Source organism: Gnatocerus cornutus, chromosome 2 (genome assembly GCF_029298725.1).
Source record: "Gnatocerus cornutus isolate USDA-ARS CGAHR chromosome 2, icGnaCorn1.1, whole genome shotgun sequence".
Taxonomy (NCBI): Eukaryota; Metazoa; Arthropoda; class Insecta; order Coleoptera; family Tenebrionidae; genus Gnatocerus; species Gnatocerus cornutus.
The window spans coordinates 5,870,531-5,891,896 of NC_142234.1; the positions used below are offsets into that span (position 1 = coordinate 5,870,531).

General features: G+C 35.8%; 6 protein-coding genes across 7 annotated transcripts; 2 read left to right on the forward strand and 4 right to left on the reverse strand.

Moving 5' to 3' along the window:
• Window positions 1–355: 355 nt before the first annotated feature.
• Window positions 356–5,398, reverse strand: LOC148178288 (lysosomal alpha-mannosidase-like). The gene is made up of 10 exons (XM_088030273.1): window positions 5,266–5,398; window positions 4,529–5,218; window positions 4,349–4,482; window positions 3,867–4,298; window positions 3,628–3,815; window positions 3,086–3,578; window positions 1,163–1,451; window positions 971–1,109; window positions 667–923; window positions 356–619 (listed from the first exon to the last, which is right to left on the reverse strand). The coding sequence occupies exons 1-10, from the start codon at window positions 5,356–5,358 to the stop codon at window positions 425–427; spliced, it is 2,910 nt and encodes a 969-aa protein (XP_087886399.1). The 5' UTR covers window positions 5,359–5,398; the 3' UTR covers window positions 356–424.
• Window positions 1,617–2,600, reverse strand: LOC148178289 (m-AAA protease-interacting protein 1, mitochondrial). Its single transcript, XM_088030274.1, has 3 exons — window positions 2,156–2,600; window positions 1,942–2,106; window positions 1,617–1,893 (listed from the first exon to the last, which is right to left on the reverse strand). The coding sequence occupies exons 1-3, from the start codon at window positions 2,516–2,518 to the stop codon at window positions 1,633–1,635; spliced, it is 789 nt and encodes a 262-aa protein (XP_087886400.1). The 5' UTR covers window positions 2,519–2,600; the 3' UTR covers window positions 1,617–1,632.
• Window positions 5,399–5,653: 255 nt separating the features above from the next.
• Window positions 5,654–9,335, reverse strand: LOC148178290 (lysosomal alpha-mannosidase-like). Its single transcript, XM_088029189.1, has 11 exons — window positions 9,157–9,335; window positions 9,005–9,107; window positions 8,900–8,957; window positions 8,527–8,705; window positions 7,997–8,480; window positions 7,711–7,948; window positions 7,467–7,663; window positions 7,031–7,418; window positions 6,258–6,975; window positions 5,949–6,208; window positions 5,654–5,901 (listed from the first exon to the last, which is right to left on the reverse strand). The coding sequence occupies exons 1-11, from the start codon at window positions 9,310–9,312 to the stop codon at window positions 5,695–5,697; spliced, it is 2,988 nt and encodes a 995-aa protein (XP_087885315.1). The 5' UTR covers window positions 9,313–9,335; the 3' UTR covers window positions 5,654–5,694.
• Window positions 9,331–12,934, reverse strand: LOC148178291 (lysosomal alpha-mannosidase-like). Its single transcript, XM_088029190.1, has 9 exons — window positions 12,706–12,934; window positions 12,286–12,656; window positions 11,899–12,238; window positions 11,719–11,852; window positions 11,253–11,672; window positions 10,463–11,203; window positions 10,163–10,411; window positions 9,849–10,113; window positions 9,331–9,801 (listed from the first exon to the last, which is right to left on the reverse strand). The coding sequence occupies exons 1-9, from the start codon at window positions 12,796–12,798 to the stop codon at window positions 9,439–9,441; spliced, it is 2,976 nt and encodes a 991-aa protein (XP_087885316.1). The 5' UTR covers window positions 12,799–12,934; the 3' UTR covers window positions 9,331–9,438.
• Window positions 12,935–14,771: 1,837 nt separating this feature from the next.
• On the forward strand, window positions 14,772–15,665 carry LOC148178292 (uncharacterized). Its single transcript, XM_088050398.1, has 4 exons — window positions 14,772–14,828; window positions 14,928–15,008; window positions 15,197–15,358; window positions 15,405–15,665. The coding sequence occupies exons 1-4, from the start codon at window positions 14,772–14,774 to the stop codon at window positions 15,663–15,665; spliced, it is 561 nt and encodes a 186-aa protein (XP_087906524.1).
• LOC148178293 (uncharacterized) lies at window positions 15,665–21,237 on the forward strand. Of its 2 annotated transcripts, none has more exons than XM_088029662.1 (2): window positions 15,665–16,175; window positions 20,662–21,237. In XM_088029662.1, exons 1-2 carry the CDS (start codon window positions 15,769–15,771, stop codon window positions 20,837–20,839), a joined length of 585 nt encoding a protein of 194 aa, XP_087885788.1. In that variant the 5' UTR covers window positions 15,665–15,768; the 3' UTR covers window positions 20,840–21,237. The 2 variants fall into 2 exon arrangements, with proteins under 2 accessions (XP_087885788.1, XP_087885787.1); XM_088029661.1 differs by lacking the exon at window positions 20,662–21,237 and adding an exon at window positions 17,947–18,312.
• The last annotated feature ends 129 nt before the right edge of the window (window positions 21,238–21,366 follow it).

Here is a 21,366-nt window from a genome sequence, read left to right on the forward strand (position 1 = left end):
GACATATAATAAAGACTAATGTTTTGCAAGTTAAGCAAAAGTGAACACGGTGTAGTAAAAAAACTTATTTTACAAAAGTCTCCTGAAGTCCGACTTATAATAAGGGAGATATTCACTTTACAAATGAGTTTACACTGCTCAAGTACAAATTTCGCCCAAAATTGCAATTTGTACAATCGATCTCTAAACGTAGTTCCCAACAATCATAAAAAACACCTCATTAGTGAATCGCCATATTACGCCAATCTTATGTAATTGATAACGTTTATAACATGCATAAATTACGTAAAAACACAAGAGAATAATAGTTACAAAAATGACGTTTGGGAAATAACTAAATCGAAAACACAATAAAGAAATTTCACGTAAATATTAAAACAGAAAACTTTAGTTACACGTTATGTACATATTAAAACACAAATCATTAGTTAATTTCAATTTTAGCCAAGAACGTCCTAATTTGCATCGGTGTAAGAGTCACCCTCAAGTCTTCAACTTTAGAAGGTGGAACAAATTTATCTGCACCCGGCCATTCCAACCTGACATTCTCTTCAATTAAAATGTTCCCACCCAAAGTCGTTTCCACCAGTTCCGTAATAGCGAAAGTAGTAAACAAGTCCTGAAACAACAAAATAATAAAGTCACACACTAACTTCTCTATTTTACCGAAAGATCGACCGTAACTTCAGATACATTAGGATCTTCATCTTTCTCTAAGATGTTTTCTAAACGTAAAAGAACCACGTTATCGTTCCACGGCTCTAAAGTCAAGATTTGTACGTGATCATCCAAGGGTCTCTTTAAACTGCTGAACTGTAAATTTTTTACACGGTCGGAAATATCCTGATCGGTGACGAAGGTCCACGGACTTAGGAGTTTTCTTTGTGCAACATCTCTTTGAATTGCCGCCAGCGATTTTTCACCTAGAAATTATTGTGAGGACAAATTTTAAGTAACAGGATATAAGTACCGTCTCCAGAACTATTTCCAAGAATTAAGTAATGTTTCCCTCTAATTACTACACCTTGGTCGTATTCTTGATCATTAATACTATCGCCTACATTTCGCAAAGTTCTTTTAAAATCGTTGTGGGGACACGCTCTTTGAATCTGAATAAAAATAACGGATTAGGAAAAATAATTAAATTAGCTTCAAGGTATACCATGATTTCTACTTGTCCATCTTCTAAACTGGTACCACCCTGTGACCGATCGTTTAAAATCGCCAATTCTAAACCCTCTTCTTCGTCTTTTAACACAACTTTGGAAGTGATGGGGTGGTAATTTCCGGCAATTGGCTCCTCATTAGTGTATTCAAAAGTAGGTCGGTAGTTTCGGGTTCGTTTTAGCATTTCTCGTCCATTGGAGTCGGTGTAGAAGTTCCCTTGGGTGTTGAGAGGGGTGGTGAAAACGGAGACAACTTCTTTACCAACTTCTTCTCCAGTTTCATCTCTGTAAATTTTGTTAGAAGAAACTAAATCCAAGAGTTTGTCTAAAAATCACTTTTAAAATCTAGAATATCGTTTACTCTACTGATAAAACGGTGTAAATTCATCTAGATAATTAAAATTTGTTTCTTTGTCTTTAATAATGAAGTGGTTTTAAAAAATTACAAGATTACTAATGAAAATATTTATTCTTGTACTTCATCAATAGGTCTAAAATGATTCAGTAAATTAATGGTCCAATCACTGTCCACCCCTTTTGTAAACTCCTTAATGAACCTATAATTGCAAACTGAAATACGGCTCTGATACTCAGGCAGCATGCCCATATTCAAAGGTGGTTCTTCACCCCTCGCTCTCATTAAAGCCAGCCCTTTAAGAGCATGAAAGACCATTGTGATTTCTACAAATCTTTTCTGATCATTGTCTTCATTAAACATGATTCCAATCTAATAAATCAGATGATTACAATTTGAATACTTTAATAACCAACATACCTGGTATGGAAAACTAAAATATATATCATCAGTGTTTACCGCAATTTGTTCTCTTTGCGACAAAGTCATCAGAGATATTGCTTTCTGCAATGAAGGAATAATATCATTTGTAACAAGACCATTCAGTGCTTTAGTATCCCCTTCTGACATTTTATTAGACACCACCTTAAAACATAACTTTAACTCTTCAGATTTACAGACAAGATGCACAAACCTCTACTGCTTTTTTCGATCCAGTCACAAAATCTGGCAAATGAAACTCTCGATCAAAATATGGCTTAATAATGAATGTAGCCAGAATAAAGTTTTTGACCGATTTAATTACAGAAGGCCATGTTATTTTAGGAAAATCCATTAGAGGTGGTAATTTATTCGATGACGGACCACTTGACGAAGAATCATAACGATAAAAATCAGTTCTAGGAGATTTTGTTGCTAAGTTTGAGGTTATCTTAGGTAATCTACAATATAGCGTTGAACACATCGTGGAGCATTTCTGTATTCGTTTCGTCAAATAAAAGCAATTTGCTAAATTGGTGTTTGTATAGGTACTTCTTAAAATTCGATAGTTTATCATCTTAAATATTTGAACATTTTCAAGAACAACTTAAAGGTTAACCGCACTTGCCGAACATTTCATGATTCCACTGGAGTTGTGAATTACTGATGTCTTTGTCGCAATTGGTGGAGCGCGCTGTCAAATTTTAAAAATTCGCGCAAAGAAGTCTTATTTTGGCTTAAAAAAGTTAAAATTAAAATTTTTTTTTCTTTATTTGCATAATTAAAGAAGAATACAAATGGAGACAAGCAAGGGCGCAGGTATTACGTTAAGTTATTGTTCAATGTTTCAAATAGCACAAAAAATGTGGAATTTTTTATGTTCTTTTATAACGAGCGGCCTTCAGATACTTCAAGTTTACTTTGAACAATATTTGCTTTGTGAATGTATTGTTTATAGTGGAGCCGCCGCTCTGATGAACAATAAACCATTAGAGCCGTATTTTGGTGTTTTATTTCTACCCATTCCTATTCATGAACCTACTCTTGTTTCATTCCCCTCAACAAGTGATTTCCCCAATTAGAAAGATTTTCTCGATTTTTTTAAATTTTAGCCCAGACACGAAAGATCCTTAAATTGACTCACCTGACATCGATAGGCCCCACAATCCATTCAATTTCAATGTAACTACTGTCATCGTCGTAAACTTTAATAATCTGTTTAGCCCAACTCGCAAACTCTTGCAGAACTCCGTGATAAACATCCCCCGAAATTGGAGTAACTTTAACGTCACCTGATGCAACTCTGAATTTTTCATTTACGAGCGGCACAAAAATATAGGCTCCTGAGTAACTACCACTCTTGTAGTAGAACAGATCTTGAGAGACATCCATCGTAACTCCATTCATTGTAACGGACGTTACTAAACCTGTGGAGTCATCAATTTCGAAATTAGTGTCGGAATTTCCATAGATTGTTCGGACAGTTGCACTTTCTGTTGCCTCAAAAGTGTAGACTTTATACCCCAAGGGCGGTAGGTCTGCGGCTACGAAATTAAGAGAGAATGGTGAGGTAGAAACGTCGGTTACGTAGCTGAAGTCTATGATGCTTGGTTCAACTTGATGGGGAACTTTCTTTCCTGGAATTAACTGAGATAAAATAACAGATATAATATGTGGAGATTTTACCATCTGGATCTGTTATTGTCCACATTTCAGAAGTAACTGGGATTTCAATGGGACTTGAAACAATTCGACTCAATGGATTATAAACTGCAGCGAAGAACTTGTTGGAGCGTGAAGGAGGGCATGAACTGATATTTGCCATAAGACACGTTTGGAACTGAAAGTTGTCTGTTGCTCCACTAATTAAGGTACTAAACAAAAAAAAAACACTCCTAACTCATTTTAACATGCACACTTCTTACGACAAAAGCGGGTTGACCACATCATTGGCTTTTTCCAAAGCGGCGTACATCATGCGATGGTAGTCTTTCAAAACAGCTTGTTTTTCAGTTCCGGTAATGGCATCGTGATGTTGAATAACACCCATCGCTTCTTTTAACTCATTAATACCATTCTCATATGGTTGATGAGTAACAGCGGCTATTTGCTTAGCAATTTGTAAAAAGTTGTTTCCTTGGCGCTCAAAACGCTTCGTTGAGGGTCTAGAGGTGTAAAAACCACTCCAGTATCCGTAGCCATCCGTAGCATATGGGAGAAAATCGTCCGTTTTAATGTCTAACTGGTGGTCATTGGCGATGACATAGTCGTGAACAGCTTTGGTGTAACATGAAGGAGTTGAATACAAAACTTTGATGGGTTTGCCTTCGTACGTTTGCGGAAAGAGATTGAAACCTCTAGAAAAACAACAAAATGAACTGGGAACTAGAGCTAGAGTTAGTATTACTCAATAAGTCTATCCATGTTGATGTAGTTGGTGAAAGCAGCTTGGTAACGCACGTCGTCACCCATAGGAACCAAAATATTGTTTGAGGGAAAGTTTGCAGCTTGCTCACGTGCAAAGTCTGCAAATTCGTTCACCTAACAACAACATTAGAATTAATTTCAAGTGTTTTGGCGGTCTTACTCTTCTTTCCAAGTTGTAGTCTGGACTGTCTTCATCTTCGATAATAGGTTCGTCTTGGCAAACTATATCAAAACAGAAACCAGGTGCAAACGCGTAAGTATCCCGATAGAACATGGAAGTGAAGATATAAGTAGAATCCAAATTCTGACTTCCTTTCCACAATAAGTCAGCAGTCTTCTCACTGAGTCTCTTATGTTTATCCCTGTAATCCACCCTCATGAAAAACATGCTATCAAAACCGAGTTGTGCAGAAATAGAAGCTTGCTCTCGGCTATGTCCAAACGTATCAATTTGCCAACCAACTCTGGGTCTACCACAAACACCAAGATTATCTTCCAGGTACCTCAAACCAAGAGTGTACTGATCAATAGTTGATTGGTAATTAACATTAGCTTCATCATTCATACACCATCCACCATTAATAATCTCGAATTGGCCATTGTTGAGCAATCTTACAACATCTTCTTTGATTAAATCGTTTTGTTCGTCCCACCATTTTTTGAAGTATGCCGTTTCAACTTGAATGAAGGTTCGATTTGGGTTCTGTTTCAACGCCCCAATGACTGAGCCGATCACAGTTTGTACGTCTTGAAAATAGTACTGGTCCACAGTTTTGAGCCAACCGAGGTCATCGTGGGAATGGGGAATTAAATGGACGTTAAGAGTATCCAAACTGGCTTCAGGACAAGACTGAAATTTTTATGTTAAAATGTAACGATTTTGAAAGAAGAATTTACCGAATATCCACATAAAGCTTCAGGTTCTATGGGGGTGGGTAGAACTGCTTGTGTTATGAAGACAGTTAAGAGGAGAGTCGCTAGATAACGCATTGTTGTTACTTTACAAATGAAAGCACTGTGCTTGGAAACAACGATTTGTTTCCTTTATCAATGTTATCAATAATCTCGGTTTTTGTTGACAGTATTTATTTTTGTAAAATTTTAACTTTTGAACGTTGTTAGGTTTTGAAGCAGATCCCGGTTTCTACGTACCAAAGCTATGTGTTTGAACTTTGAGTGCCTAAACTATTTCAAGGTTTAAAAACCTGTTTTCAAACATTACTCGTGAATTTTCTAGACTTCCCTGATTGGTTACTTGAATGTGGTTGATTAATAAAAAATTGAGTTTATAATGCAAGTTCTTTATTTTATTAAATTTATAATTCCTTATGTGTAGGTCACTTTCGCCAAGAAAGTGCGGATTTGCATTGGTGCCAAGATAACTGTCAAATCGTCCACATCTCTTCTGTTGCTAGTTTCTTTTTTACCACTGTCGCTTCCAGGCCAGTGCAACCTAACATTTTCTTCTAGTAACATGTTAGCGCCTAGAGTTGTCTCCTTCAGCTCTGTTATGGTGAAAAGAGTAAACAATTCCTGAAATCAATGAATGTATGTGGAGCTTCCCGCTTTAGATGACTTACCGAAACATCTACTGTAACCTCTTTGGAAAGGTTTTCATCTTCGCCTTGTTCTAGAATGTGTTCTAATCTCAGAAGCAACGTTCCATCATCCCACGGTTCTAGAGTCAAAATGTGGACATTGGCAGGGAGTTCTTGTCTTAAACCACTAAACTGTAAAGTTTCAAGGCTCCCTGACACGTCTTTGTTAGTAACGAAAGGCCAAGGGCCTACAGACTTTTGTTGAGCGATATCTCTTTCAATTGCTTTTATAGACCTTTCTCCTGCGAAAACAGACCGTGAGAAGGAAAAAAAGTAAAATGTGATAAATACCGTCTCCTGAAGCAGGCCCAACAACCAAGTAATGTTTTCCACGGACTACAATGCCTTGTCCGAACTCTTGTTCGTCCAAATTTTCTCCGACTCCTCTTCCGTCGTCATGTTGGCACGCTCTATGAATCATCAACTCAACTTCACCGTCATGCAAACTGGTTCCTCCTTCAGATCTGTCGGTAATGATAGCCAACTCAATATCTTTATCTTCGTCTCTGATGGCGATTTTATTGTTAACTGGGTAATAATTTCCGGAAACTGGTTGCTCATTGCTGTAGTCATAGTCAGGGCGATGGTTTCTCGTTCTTTTCAAAATTTCTCGACCATTTGCATCGGTGTAAAATTCTCCGTTTGTTGCCAAAGATGTGGTAAATCTACTGATAACTTCTTTGCCAGATTTGTCACTAATATCGATAGGTCCAATGATCCAGTCAAATTCGATATAAGTTCTGTCAGCGTTGTAGACTTTGATGAATTGTTTCGCCCAGTTATCAAACTCTTGTACGACACCTTGGGAAATGTCCCCTCTCACTAATTTTGTACTAATGGGACCTGGAGCAATCCTTGTAATGTCTTCACCTACTGGAACAAAGATGTAGGCTCCAGAACTGTCTTGACTGGAGTAATAGCCAAAGTCTTGGGTAACGTCCACGGTTACTCCATTCATCGTAACAGACGATAACAATCCGGTTTCTTCACTGATTTCAAAATAGGTGTCCTGAAAAAATAGTTATAACCCTCATAGTCTCGTTCTCAAAGTTACAGAAAATTACCTCGTATCCTATTGAAATACGAGGTGATGGTTTCTTCGGTTGATGCTCCTTACTATTGACTGAAAAACGATAAACTTTGTAGCCCATGGCTGGCACATCTGTAGCTGCAAACTGCAGTGTAGTTTTTGAAGGAGTAGCTTCCTCGACGTAGCTAAAATCAGTCAGAGAGTCATCAATTTGATAGTTAACAACGTTGTCCTCAGGGTCCAGAATATTCCAGTTGGTCTTGTCGTAAATTGGCAGCAAAACATGTGTGGTAGCTTTATGACTCAAGGGGTTGTATACTACGACGGTGAATTGGTCGCCTTGAGTTTGAGAGCACGAACTGACATTGGAGTAGATGCAAGAGTCCAATTCAAAGTTTTCGTCTCCTCCACTGATCAACTTTCTGGAGGAAAATAGGTAGTGACTGTAGTCTGTACACATGGAAACTCACGACAAGATTGTCGATGCAGCATCGTTAGCGTTTGTCATGCCAATGCTCAATAGATAATGATAGTTTTTAGCGACGTGTTGCTTTTCAGTACCGGTGATGGCATCGTGATGCTGCATGACTCCCACGGCTTCTTTCAATGAGTTGATTTGCTCGTTGTCGTACTTTTCTTGTCCGTTTGCGGCTAGTTGTTTCGCGACCTAAAACGACCAATCAATACAAAGGAAGAAGGAATCCTGATTATTACTTGTAAAAGATTGTTGCCTTGGCGCTCGAAATGCTTGGAGGCAGGTCTAGAGGTGAAATATCCAGTCCAGTACGTGTTGGACCCATCAGCATAAGGGAAAAAGTCGTCAGTTTTCAGCTCCAAATTATAACCGTTGGCGTTAACGTAATCGTTAACAGCTTTGGTGTAACACGATGGTGTCGAATACAACAGTTTAATGCGTTTATCGCCCACGGTCTGTTCAAATTGATCAAAACCTCTGAAATTACAATGTTACTTCCTACTTTGTCTGTGCCCAAAGTCTTACTTGATGAGTAAGTCAAGATTCATGTAAGTCGTCATTGCTGCTTTATACCGGAAATCATCCCCCATGGTAACCAAGATATTATTAGTAGGATAACTTTCCGCCTGACTTCTTACAAAATCCCCAAATTCTCCCACTCTACGCTCTAGATTATAATCCGGATCTTCCTCATCATCGACAATGACTTCATCATTGCAAACAATATCGAAACAGAAGCCTGAAGGAGCACTGTAGTGCCTATACAAAACAGAAGTGAAGATGTCCGACGCGTTGCCCAAATTTGCACTTCCTCTCCACAGCAAATCCATACTTTTATCGCCTTGTCGTCGCCCTTTGTCTCTGTAATCCAAGCGGGCGAAGAACATGCTGTCGAAGCCCAAGTTGGCGGAAATAGAGGCCTGTTCGCGACTGTGGCCAAACGGATCGATTTGCCAACCCACTTTTGGGCGAGCACATTGGCCTAGATTGTCTTGAATGTAACGCAGACCTAAAGATCTACAGTTAAAACAGTTCCGGTTTATACAAGTACAAACCGAGAGTGAACTGATCAATGGTCGACTGGTAGTGAACAGCAGCTTCGTCGTTCATGCTCCAAGCGGCGTTGATGAATTCCAGTTGACCATTGTTTACTAGTTGTTGGACAGATTGTTTGACGCGGTCTTTTTGCTGGACCCACCATTTTTTGAAGAAGGCTGTCTCGACTTGGACGAACCTTTAAACAAAACGTTTAATATTGCCTAATTATGAAAATTACGGTGGAGGCACAAGATAAATATTAATTCCTTAAAATAGATAATTCATTGCTTTTAATGACACAACACGAAAAGTATCTCCACTTCATATTTTTTGAACACTCGAGATAACATAAAACTGGATTCGTTACAATTAAATTTAACACTATCTCACCTTCTTTCCGGATTTTGTTTCAAAGCATCGACTACAGAACTAATGACATCCTGCACATCTAAAATTTTTGTAAAAAAAGAGGAACAAATCAATTAACAATAATACCTTGGAAATAGTACTGGTCAGGTGTTTTCAGCCAACCAACATCATCATGGGAGTGCGGTATTATATGAACGTTGAAAGTATCACTTCCGGCTGTCGGACAAGCCTTTAAGAATTCTCTTTAACACGCACAATGAAATATAAGAATTTGGTACCTCATATCCACAGACTGGGTCCTCTTCCACAACAGCTCTGCCTTCAGCGCTCAAAGCACAAAACACGCAAAATAAAAGCACAGCTAACGTCATTTGCACCATTAAATAAGCAATACTTCTGAAGTTTTTTTCACCCGGAGTGGAAGGCAACTTCATATTGAAACACACGTACAGTAAGTCTTATTTATATATCTTTATTATTAAAAGAATACACTTAGCAACACATTGATATCTTTTTATCGGTGAAAGTAATCATCTGAAGTGGTCACACATTGACAACAATCAATTCTTTTGGATTTCAATCACAAACGTTCTAATTTGCATTGGATTCAGGGTTATTTGGTAGTTGTCAAGCGCCTGGATTACCGTGGCCCTTTTATCATATTTCTTCGTTTCTTCAGACTCGAACTGTAACCTCTCATTGTCTACAAGCCACTGGTTAGCTCCCAAAGTTGTTTCTTGAATCGATACAATATTGAAGGGTGTGAACAAATTTTGTAAATCCACTACAGCAGGTTGCGACAAAACGGAGTCTTCTCCTTTTTCCAACACGTGCTCGAGTCGGAGTAAGAAGCTGAAGCCTTTCCAGGGTTCGAGAGTTAAAATTTGGACGTTATCGGGGAGAGCTTTCTTAAGGCCTGAATACTAAAACACACGTTAAAAAGAAAACAGCTATGAAACATCGACTTTACTTTTTTCAAGTATTTCGTATCGTTGTAAGCTGGTGAAATTAGAACCCAAGAATCCAAAATTTTTCTTTGGGCTATATCTCGCTCCTGTGCTGATGTGCTCACTGGCCCAGTCTTGTTAACACGAGGACCTAAAACCAAATAGTGCGAGCCTCTAGCCACCAAACCTTGACCGAAAGCGGTTTCATTGAGAGCTTCGCCGACTCCAAAAGCATCGTCGTGAAGACAGTTGCGATGAACCATGATTTCGATCTCTCCGTCTTTAAGACTGTAAAGAATAAATAAATACGGCGACTAAGAAATTTCTTAGCAAGTACCTGCTGCCTCCTTGTGCCCGGTCAGTAAGAACTGAAAGTTGCAGGTCTTCTTTTTCATCAACTACTGTTATTTTAGATGTAATAGGGTAGTAGTTTCCGGCAACCGGTTCTTGGAGATTGGGAGTCCACGTGGGTCTTGAGTTTAGTTTTCGTTGGAGGAGTTCACGTCCATTGGAGTCGGTGAAAAACGTTGAGTCAGTTTTCAGGTTCGTTGTAAACCGGGTGATTATTTCTTTTCCATTTGGAGTGCTTGAAAGAGAAGTTCGAAACTGGTAGAAAATGGGAAGTTTGTTGACTTACTCATTCGGTATGGGTCCGACAACCCAATCAAATTCCACCAAATTATCTCTTGCATTAATCCGAATAGTTTGACTAACCCAGTCGTTAAAAACTTGCTGTACTTCAGTCACAACTTCCCCTTTGAACACCTTATTGACAACTTTATTAGCAATGGGCGCCGCGTCCTTGCCTGGAATCGGTCTGAAAATATATGCCCCCGAAGACCTATTCGGCGCAACGCGGTTATCTCCAACAAATCCCTCGTAGTACATAAACTCCTGCTTGATATCCAGAGTTCTTCCATTTAAAAGTATATTTTTCAAAAGACCAGTATCGGGATCGAGACTGAATCCAACTTCGCCATTATCAGCTTCTCGAATATCTTCAGCGACACTTATCAAATTCCCCGTTGTCTTTTTAACGGAGTACGATTGAAAACCCAGAGGAGGAACATCAACTGCTTCGAAAATTATTTCTTGAGTGGCATCGCTCTTACGACCGGGGATCTTAAGTATAGCGCTGGGAATAGGAATTATCTGCACCGCCAAATTTTCACCGTCAGGATCAGTTACTTCATATGCTTGCCCTGAGACAGGAAGACGTACAATTTTCGTGACAGGTCGACTTAAAGGATTGTACACAGTCACAACGAAGTTGTCCTGAGTTTCCGTTTCCGGACAAGAACTTATGTTAGCCATCCAACAGGAGTTCATTGGTAAAACAGGACCAGACTCCGTGTTATTTTGCCCAGTAATTATTTCACTAAAAGTTAGGTAAGACAATAGAAAGAAAGAACCGAAAGTGGTCAAACCTAAGAGCTGTGTTGACAATATATTGGCATTCATCGATTCCGGCTTTAAGAAGTCGTGCGTAGTCGTCAGCAACGTGTTGTTTTTCAGTACCAGTAACAGCGTCATGATGCTGCATTACTCCCATTGCTTCTCTAAGAGCGTTTAAGTCAACCCAATCTTCGGGTCCTAAGTCATCCAGAGCGTACAACTGTTTACATACTTGCAAGAAGTTGTTGCCTTGGCGTTCGAAACGTTTTAATGTAGGTCGCGAAGTGAAGTAACCAGTCCAGAAGGAGTTGCCATCAGAAGAGTAAGGGAAGAAGTCGTCCGTTTTTTCTGGGAATTTTTGGTTGGTTTCGTGGACGGCTTTAACGTAACAGGAAGGAGTGGAGTAGATAAGGTTGTATTTAGAGCCGTTTTGTTGTCGCAAGTTGCCGTAACTGCAAAAAAAGTGTTCTTCAAAGTATTTCTTTTTTAGCTACATACTAGATGAGTTTGTCTAGATTCTTGAACCAAGTATGGGCATCCTGGTAGTGAAAATCTTCTCCCATTGTGAGGATGAGGTTGGGGGTGGTGTAGACATTGGACAATTTATCAAGATAAGCAAAGAAATCATCAATCTAAAAAAGATAATTTTTGAGGGTCTCCACTAAAGTAAAATAGTACTTTTCTGTCGATGTTGTAAAGAGGACTTTTTTTCTCATCAACCAGCGGCTCATCATTGCACATAATATCAAAACAGAAACCTGGAGGAGGAGCGTAAGTATTGTACATAACTCCTGTAAAAATGTCGGAGTTATCCAAGCTCGCACTTCCTTTCCATATCATCTCGGCAGTTTTGTTAGAAAACCGTTGTTGTTTATCTTCGTAGTCTATGCGTCCCAATAACAATCCGTCGAAACCCATCTGGGTGAAAATGGACGCCATTTCGCGACTGTGGCCAAAGGGGTCAATTTGCCACCCGATTCTAGGACGACCACAATCACCAAAAGTATCGTTTAACTTCCTAAAAATCACAGTTAACCAACCATGAATGAGGAAGAGTAGACAGACCTAAAACCCCATGTGAATTGATCTACTATTGATTGGTAATGAGCGGTAGCTTCATCATTCATGACCCAACCTCCGCCGATAAACTCTAGTTGTCCGTTTTTGATGAACGTTTTGACTTGGTGTTTGACAAAATCGGCTTGATGGATCCACCACTTCCAGAAAAACGCCGTTTCTACATAAATGAATCTTCTGCTGGGGTCTTTTTTCAGTTCGTCAATGACGGTATCTAGAATGTACTGAACGCCAGCATTTTGTATAGAATTGTTGGCTCCGTAGAAGTACTGGTCCACAGTTTTCAACCAACCGACATCATCATGGGTATGGGGTACAAGATGGACGTTAATAAAACCATCTTTTAATGCGGGGCACGACTAAACGAAGAGAAAGTAGTAGACAAAATACGCTCACGTGATAACTTACTTGGTAGCCACATTGAGGAGGATCTTCTCGAATCGCCGCACTAAAACAATAATCCACACAAAAGAATAACAAAACAAGAGGAAGCACCTTCATTCTGACCTTCTTGAACGGTCAAGACGATTTGCACTGTGAAATATAATCCTAATCAGCTTAGCAACATACTGTTATCGCTGTAATGGAAATATGATAGACGCGATGAGTCTATTCTTGGCTTGGATAAACAAACCACATTGACCATTCCTTCATTGTAAATAATTGATAAAGTTGGTGTATTGTTACGCTACAAAGTACAATGAGGGTCAACATTAATAAAGCAGTTACATGGCGTGATTTTGTATTGAAGCATTGAAAGCGAGATATCGACGCCGGTTTTTTTTTATTAGAATAGGTTTCAGCACGTTTTATGATTTTGTGTTTAGTCAGAATTGTGTTTTATATGTAGTTAAAATGGAATGGGAACTATTCTGCATTAACTAAAACTCCTACTTGGTACTTAAAATTTTAAAGATAAGACAATATACTATCATTAAATTCAATTTATTAAATAAAAATTATTTGAAACCTATACTAAACATTAAGCATAAGCTGAAGAGTTAATTTACATGTAACATTTATGAATTTCTGTTTATTTTAAATGTAAACCAACAAGTACATATTAGTCTCAAAGTTAATATAAAAGAAAAATTCAAAAAATACAAAATTAAGAGAATAAATGTAAAAAAAAGGAATACGAAAAATGTGTGGTTGTAGAGTTCGAAACATTTCAAGTATACATGGTGTCCCAGAACTCGCGAACTACAGACTCTGTCTTGGGCTCTGAAAATGAATCTGTGATCAAAACATTCCCAAACTCATTAGATTTTAAATTGTTCTAGTTCAAAATTTATTAAATTTCTAATTTTTTTTGTAGGTTTAATCCCACAATGAAAGACATAATCGGTGGTCAATTCGTCCTTCACGAGTTTTAGAACATCCTGCATTTAAGCTTAAATTAAAACTAGATTTAAAAAAATCAAAGAGAACAGAGAAAATTCCAGAGCCTCAGAAAAGATAGAAAATCTATTATCTACCACCATGTAATAAAGGAACATTTATATCACTCATTTTAGTTGTACATACATACATGATTGGTCCTCTCCTCTACCTTATGGTTGTTTAATAAGCATTATTATCTACTTGTTGAGTAATGAAAAAAATTTAGTGCACCAGTAAGACCTGGCAAGTTGTAATAAAATTTTGTATTTTTTAATTATTGTGAGCGATCGTAGATAACATCATAAGCGAAATGCCATTGTTAGGTCGTGAGATTTGTATCACTCGCTTATAATTTAGCAATTTTCTCAGTTATAATATATAAATATCTACGTATCTATAAAACGGCATTCAAGAATGCAAACGTTTTAATAGAACCAGAAAACGTTTAAAGATTATAGAAAATATTATAGCTAATAAATAACAAAATCTACAAATTTTGCAAGAAATTTGAAGGAAAAGTATCTAGAGAATTACTAAAATTTAGAAGTACGAAATAGACCTCAGATTAACAACAATAAGAGAAATAGGAATATATAATTTATATGGAGATAAAATTACAAAAAGTGGCAGATAAACACTAAAAGAAGCAAGAAGGGGAATTTTCTTAAATACCACGTACAAAAAATTAAGAAAATTTTACCAGAATATATCGGATGGCAAGAATAAAAGAAAAGTTTGCAGTGATTATATTTGTTTAAACTTTCTAAAATTAGAAAAAGAAGAAAAAAATAAATAAAACTTGCTCGTTTGACCTGGCGCATCCACCATTTTTATAAAACTTTATACTTATTTGTTTCCCGTTGCAAGTGATTTAATTTGAGCATTTCGTTTACAACTTACCAGTTTAATGCACAAAAACTCATGTTCTGACTCAAGAGAATAATGCAAACCGTTTAAGACACCTTTTTTTATGTTTACTTCAATGTCTGGTCACTGTTATAGATGTCCGTGGCTACAGGAACATTCAACTTGTACTTGAACTATTGAATATTGATTTCCTTCGATTGTGATGTTAATCTTGGAAATCTATCATGTCTTTTCATTTCGCTTATAACACGAATGAGATGAAATCGTACAATCCTGTACCTGTACTACTAGAATCTATAAAAATGTTCGTCTAGCCGTAAGGAGTAATGTGTTTGAACCCACAAGCCACAATTGAATTTATCAATTCATGATGCAATCAGGTGTTGAATGTAACCAATTTACAATGTTATTGGCTCACGGCAGGAATAACTAATAAGGCGCAAGTTACAGGGCGAATTCCTGTTATTTATAGAGGAAAAGAACAGCTATAGGAAACGCTATAAAAAAGAGATTAATTAAAAATTACTTTTATTTTTATTGACTTCATTTTATTTAATCCATTGAAATTAACTAATCCGACTTAATCTGGTTGCAAAGCAAATGACTTACTATTTTATATTAGATTAATACGCTGAGTCAGAAGACATAGGGTTTTGTTATTGCTGAATCAGAACATTACCGAGTGTCAAAACCGATAAAAATATCAAATAATCCTGATAAAATTCGTTATATAAAACCATCGACACGTTGTGTTATCTGGCAGAAACAAAATAAACAATTCAAGGTGATGGTGACACCTGGAGCTATTAGAGTGAGTGTAAACATTATTAATTATTTTAAATCATGCATAATGTAAGTTTACAGAAAAAAGTGTGAAAACCTTGACCCCAGAGATCAAAGCGGACAATATCGGAACAATATTATTGATAAACGAACTTTCTCACATCAATAATGCACAAAATCATTTCTTTATGAATATAAGCGAAGCTTTTCAAGGAATTTTCCATCGATACTTCCAGCAACAGGCTAATTTTCCATCACAGTCGTCAGTTGTGTCGACGACAGTACGAAAACTAATCTTATCTTTCAAAGTGATAAAATTACCGACGTGTATGTAAATCAATCCATTGCGCAAACATTGCAGTAACCTGTCACCTAAGAGTGGAACATCATCCATGACTCACCTTGAGATGCCATAGGTTTGATCCATTATAGGATGCCATGTCGAAGGGCAAGGAAACTCACCCGTTACCTGAATCAGAAGATGTCTCACGTGTCCATAGCTACAGGCATAGTTTGCAACCTAAAGGAGTTGCAGAAGGACCAATATTAAGACATACCAAGTCTCACAATTATGGGAAGAAAAAGAAAAAAGTGAAAGTGCCTCCGATACCGGAAGCGGACGCTGAAGTGAATGTTAGCGTTGAAGTGATAAATGAACAAGTGAAGGTGAGTGAAAAAGAAAAACGGAAGAGTAAGGTGTCTAGAAGAAGCAGTCAAGCGAGCAGTAGGCTGGGAATTGACAACGCGGCTTTCGAAATTGACGATGGGGTGAGGATTTCAAGAGCAAATAGCGCTGCTAGCAGCGTTAGGTCGTCACTTAGGGATCCCAGTGTGCACAGTTTATCGTAAGTAATTTTCAGTGTTATTTTAGGAATTTGTAGTTATTTGGATATTTTTTCTGCTTCTTAATTAATTTCATGCGATGCACAGTCACATAGCAGTCCAAAGCAAATTAACATACTTTCATATTTAGTATCGGCATTAATTTAACTCTAAAGTAAATTGAGAAATTTCAGTGGTATTGTTTATAAAGTTAAAACGTGAAGATCAGAACAAGTAAAAAAACGATTTAATTTTACCGCGTGTTTCCATATTCCCACAGGTATGTAGGTACTTGGGAAAGATAAATCAGACATTTGTTGAAATGTGAATTTTGACAACTTTAATCTTATAAATATACTTAATCTTTGTTGTTATGATTAAAAATGTACAATAGAACGTAGACAGGTGTACCTACTGACGATAAAAAGCATCTATATCACGATAAACTGCCGTGTTTAATATTTCATATACTTTGGGGTCGCCAGAGTTCATACTCTATGTGCGCATAGTGAGGGGTCTAAATGATCGCCATTCTTCGAATATAAGACGCATTTTCGGTTCGGAAAATTTGGGTGTATTTCCTAGTATCCAAGAAGAATTTCATAATCAATAAATCGATGAAAATCGAGCCTTAAACTGTTCAAATTAGCATCGGAAACAATTACATTTATTTCATTATTTTGCAGTTAGAAAAAAATTCGAAATTTGGTGTCCCAAAACAGGGGTGGGTGGGATCTTTGTAAGCATCTTATATTCGAAGAATTACGGTATTAAATTTATCATCTTAATTTTACCGCAAATTATCGATTTGAATTATTTTATTTTGTTGCCCCAATTTAAGTAAATAAGAACATGTGACAACATTGTAATGTAGAACATCCTGTAAACTATAAAGTAACATTAAGCTCATAATTAACGGTTGTTTATTAGCACTAAAATAACTACAGACACAATATTGAACTTATTTTTTGAATTTAAATCTGCACTTCTATTGTCAAACTTCCATAGTTTGGAACTTGGCACAAATTCGTTTCTCGTTTCAAAATCATTTCGTGGAGTTTATGGCAAAAGTTGATCCTTTCTGCATTTACTTAAACTTTCTTTCTTAACAAGTTTCCATATCTTATAAAATTAGAAATGACAAAAAGAAGTACATTTTTATTTTGTTTTTACTTGTGTTGGCAATACTGCTCGTTTTCGTACAGTAATAATTTATCTAGCTATAAGAGCAGAATAATCAAAGAAAAATCGACACTGAATTGGCACACTGCCAATGAATTTTGGAACCTAGTAAACATATTCATTTCACAAAGTGAAGAAACAAACGTCGGGAAGTCGCATTCTGTTTTTTATTTTCAAGCGCAGGAAACAATCTGTTTTCTCAACATTGGTCGCTGACATAATAAATAAATGATCCTGTTATCATTATCAGTTTTGTTCCGATATATCTGGAAAAATGCCTAAATTAGCAAATATTTGGAGAGATAACGTTCCGTGCCTATGCTTCTAATTGCATGCACGGGCTAAAAATCATTAGTTTTTAGTTTTATCCATGATCCAGGTATGTTCCTATAAAGTATATCAATGGAGTAAAATCCATTGTCATGATTCAGTTCAAAATTAAATTCTTATTGTTAATACACCCTATATAAATCGATAGACAAATTCAAGCATTTTACTTCCACAACAGATGTAGTTGAATTGCACCGTTTCGTTGCATGTTTTTTATTCACAGTAAGAATAGTTGAAGAGGTGTACAAGTAACGATAAAACTAATTTGCTCTCTTTCCTCAGGGTGATGAGAGAACAATACTGCTGCTGTGCAAGAAGAACACCTTGCGAACGAGTTTTGTTTGCTACAGTCTGCGTTCTCGGATTCCTTGTCATAATTTTAATGGCTGCAGTAATATACGTAGCGTTGAGAGATGATGATTTTGATGATAATGAAAATAATTCGACTATTCCACTTTTTTCAGTATTAGATTTTAATGATTATTCATAATAAAGAGAGAACAATTTTTGTAAAGTTAAAAAATTGAACAAAAAGTATTTCAAACTTGTCCAATTTTATTGACTTGCAGGTGTACATAGGTACTCATAAATTTTTATACAAAGATATGAAATTGTTTTGCAATCGTAAATAGAGTTGTAACTTTATCAGTTTGTTGTTAATTGTGTTCATCCTTGGCTTTTTGTTTAATAGCCGACAGATAACTCCTATTTTGGAACATTCCTAATTATGATTTATGAACTTTTGCATTTGTTGTTTCGGAAGTAAAAGATTATTCAGTAAATAACTTGTGAACAAACAAGTTAAAACCGGTGAAACAAACATCAGATTTTTGTATACAATTACGCATTTTTTCATATAGGCTTTAAACTGTTTCCAACAAAAAAAGAATTTGTGTAAATAGATGCTTTTACCCATTTTCAACTCAAATTTAACGCCTATTTAGAAATAAAATTTTAATGAACATCGGAGCGGTTGCCGAGTTAAATGGGGAAATTGCGATAAGAACAATACAAAAGATTTTGCATAATCTTTAATTTAAAGGTCACGATATTTTCTGTACTTTACTTTACTTTTAATTAATTATTGAACACTTTTACTTGGCAAACAAATTTTGAAAATGCTTTCTGTGCCTATTCCCAATTAATTATTCCTGATAAACGCGTGGTCCCTTCTAAATATCCTTATCTGTTTGATCATAATAGCACCAGATCTGTTAGTTAAATTGTTTTCATTGCTTATTGGATTAATTCCCATAAAATAATTAGCGTTGTACATATTTACATTCCTACGAACGAAGAATCTTCACATTTTGTTAAATACTCCATTTACTTCATTAAAACTAGCCTAAACAATTAAGGAAATCTCCAAAAACTATCCATAAAGTCGATAGGATTGGCAGAATTTGAGGTCTGGTGAAATCTCGTGAAATCGGAATAATTGAATATCAACAATTAAAGAAAATAAACATGAGATTTTGAGAAAATAGAAAAATAAATGATTTTTTTTTTCAGTGGAAACAATAATTACTAAGATATTTTGATTAAGAAGATTCCGAAGTTTTAAAAACAAGCAGCGGACCTAAAAATATAAAAACCTAATTCTAACTAAATTCTCAATTTCGAAAGTTGATCAAGCTCTAATGTTCTCAAATTCGTATTTTCCGTGCAAACGTTCTCAAATTTATTATCCATATTATTACTTATTTTTTTGAATATGTAGGGGAGTAAAATTTTTTGCAGAATTTAAAATTTCTATTTTTACTTTACATTGTTTTGTTTTTGTTCTCTGAGAACTTAAAATTCATTTCTATCTTTACCAAAATTTTTATAAATTTGTAACTCGTTTACTTTCGTTTTGGAAAAAAACACATACATGGTGTTAATTTATAATATAATGTAAAATGTAACAACATTAATAAAGAGCTGTATTTTGAGCGATAGTTGAAGACTACAATATTGAAACTGCTTAAAAATTAAAAAAAAAAAACTGAACGTCTTTAAAAGTAGCTTATAAGCTGGAAATTGATATGGCGAGATTAGTTTGCAACAATACGATAAACAGTGGTAACCAGTTACGTGTTTAGCTAATTTGAATCTTTAATTTTGACTAAATACTTTTTCCGCAAATCAATTATCAGCAATCGTCAAATTAGTTGCGAGATTAACCTAATTTCAATTAAATTCTTGACTAAACCAGTCCTAACTGTTGCTGGGGTCATTTCATTATAAGGTTCTAAGTGATTTTTGTGAGAATTTATTGTTTGTTTTGCGATTTTTTTAAACATTTTCTATCAAGTATAAAAATGTAGTAAAGTTAATGCTTTAACAAGACAAAATGATATTAATATTTATTTTTAAATAAATACTTTATAAATTAAAGAGATGTCATTGATCAATGGTTGTTAAAACCTTAAAGTTCTCAGGTCGCGAATTATTATATGCGCATTCGTCTCAAATAAAAACAAATCTCTGATGATATACGTCCCTTTGTTTATTATCATCAAATTTTTAAGACAATAGAAATAGTAATATCAATTCCGGCATGTTCAGATTGCAGTCCACGATAAGAAGAGGTTTTTGTTTCTTATAATTATTGTCATCGATCTTGAGATATTAACTTTGCCAAGGTAATCTCCAAAATAATTTTATGGATTCGCAAAATCTAAAATTTGAAAAAGCTGATGTGAGGAATGCTTCGAAATTTATTACTAAATCTAAAAAATGTTAAATTTCAAAACAAGTTTTTGTCTGAAGTTAGCGTGCAATACCAAGAAAGAAAGTTCATAAACTGTTTGAGTTATTTAAGCTGAATCTTGTTTTATTAAAGTTTCTTGCTGGGAGCCAAAGTTCTAAACTTTTTCTTTAACGTTTAGCCAGTTTATGTTTTTTATTTTTCACGAAAAAATCGCTTCGTAAATAACACTGCCTAAATCGCAAAACGTAAAAATATTGCATTTTGATTTTTTTGTTTTATTGTTAAATTATTATTTTTTTCAGAGTTGTTCGAGAGCAATATTGCTGCTGCAGTAAATGGACTCCGTGCGAAAGGACTCTCTTTGCAATTGTTGGCGTTTTAGCCTGTATTATAATAATTCTAGTCGTTGTTGTGGCAGTAATTGCTTCTGGAGGAAAAGGACAAACAAAATCCCTGTTTTCAGCTTTCGAAAAAATATAAGCGAATTATCTGTCTTACAAATCAAGTATTTAATTTCCATAAAATGTATTGCTCCGTAGATAAGATGTGATAAGGCTATCAGGGTTTTGAACTTTTAAGTGTTTGAACTTACTTAATTTAGCTGTATTTATTGTGAATGTGATTTATTTGTATTTTTATATTCACTAAAGAATGGACAAGTTTTATATTTTGTAAAGTTGTTCGTTTAGACGTATTAAGTTCCATACAAATATTGTCTTCCATCACGTCATTTTTATACTTGTCGTGTTTTCCTTTTATCAAGAAGATCGACTATGTGACTAAATCAAAATGTACCAATCAACAATCAGATCAGCATGTCATATTTTGATAAATTTATTCTACTTTCTACAATAAATTATGTATATATATCTACCAAACCACGTCTCCTTTATTTTTCCACCATCTTAATAAAGTGTCCCCGAACAAGCTAAGGGTGGTCCCAATTATCATCGGGAATCCCAAAGTGCATCCCAGCTGAAGAAAGAAATATAGAATCACATTTAAAA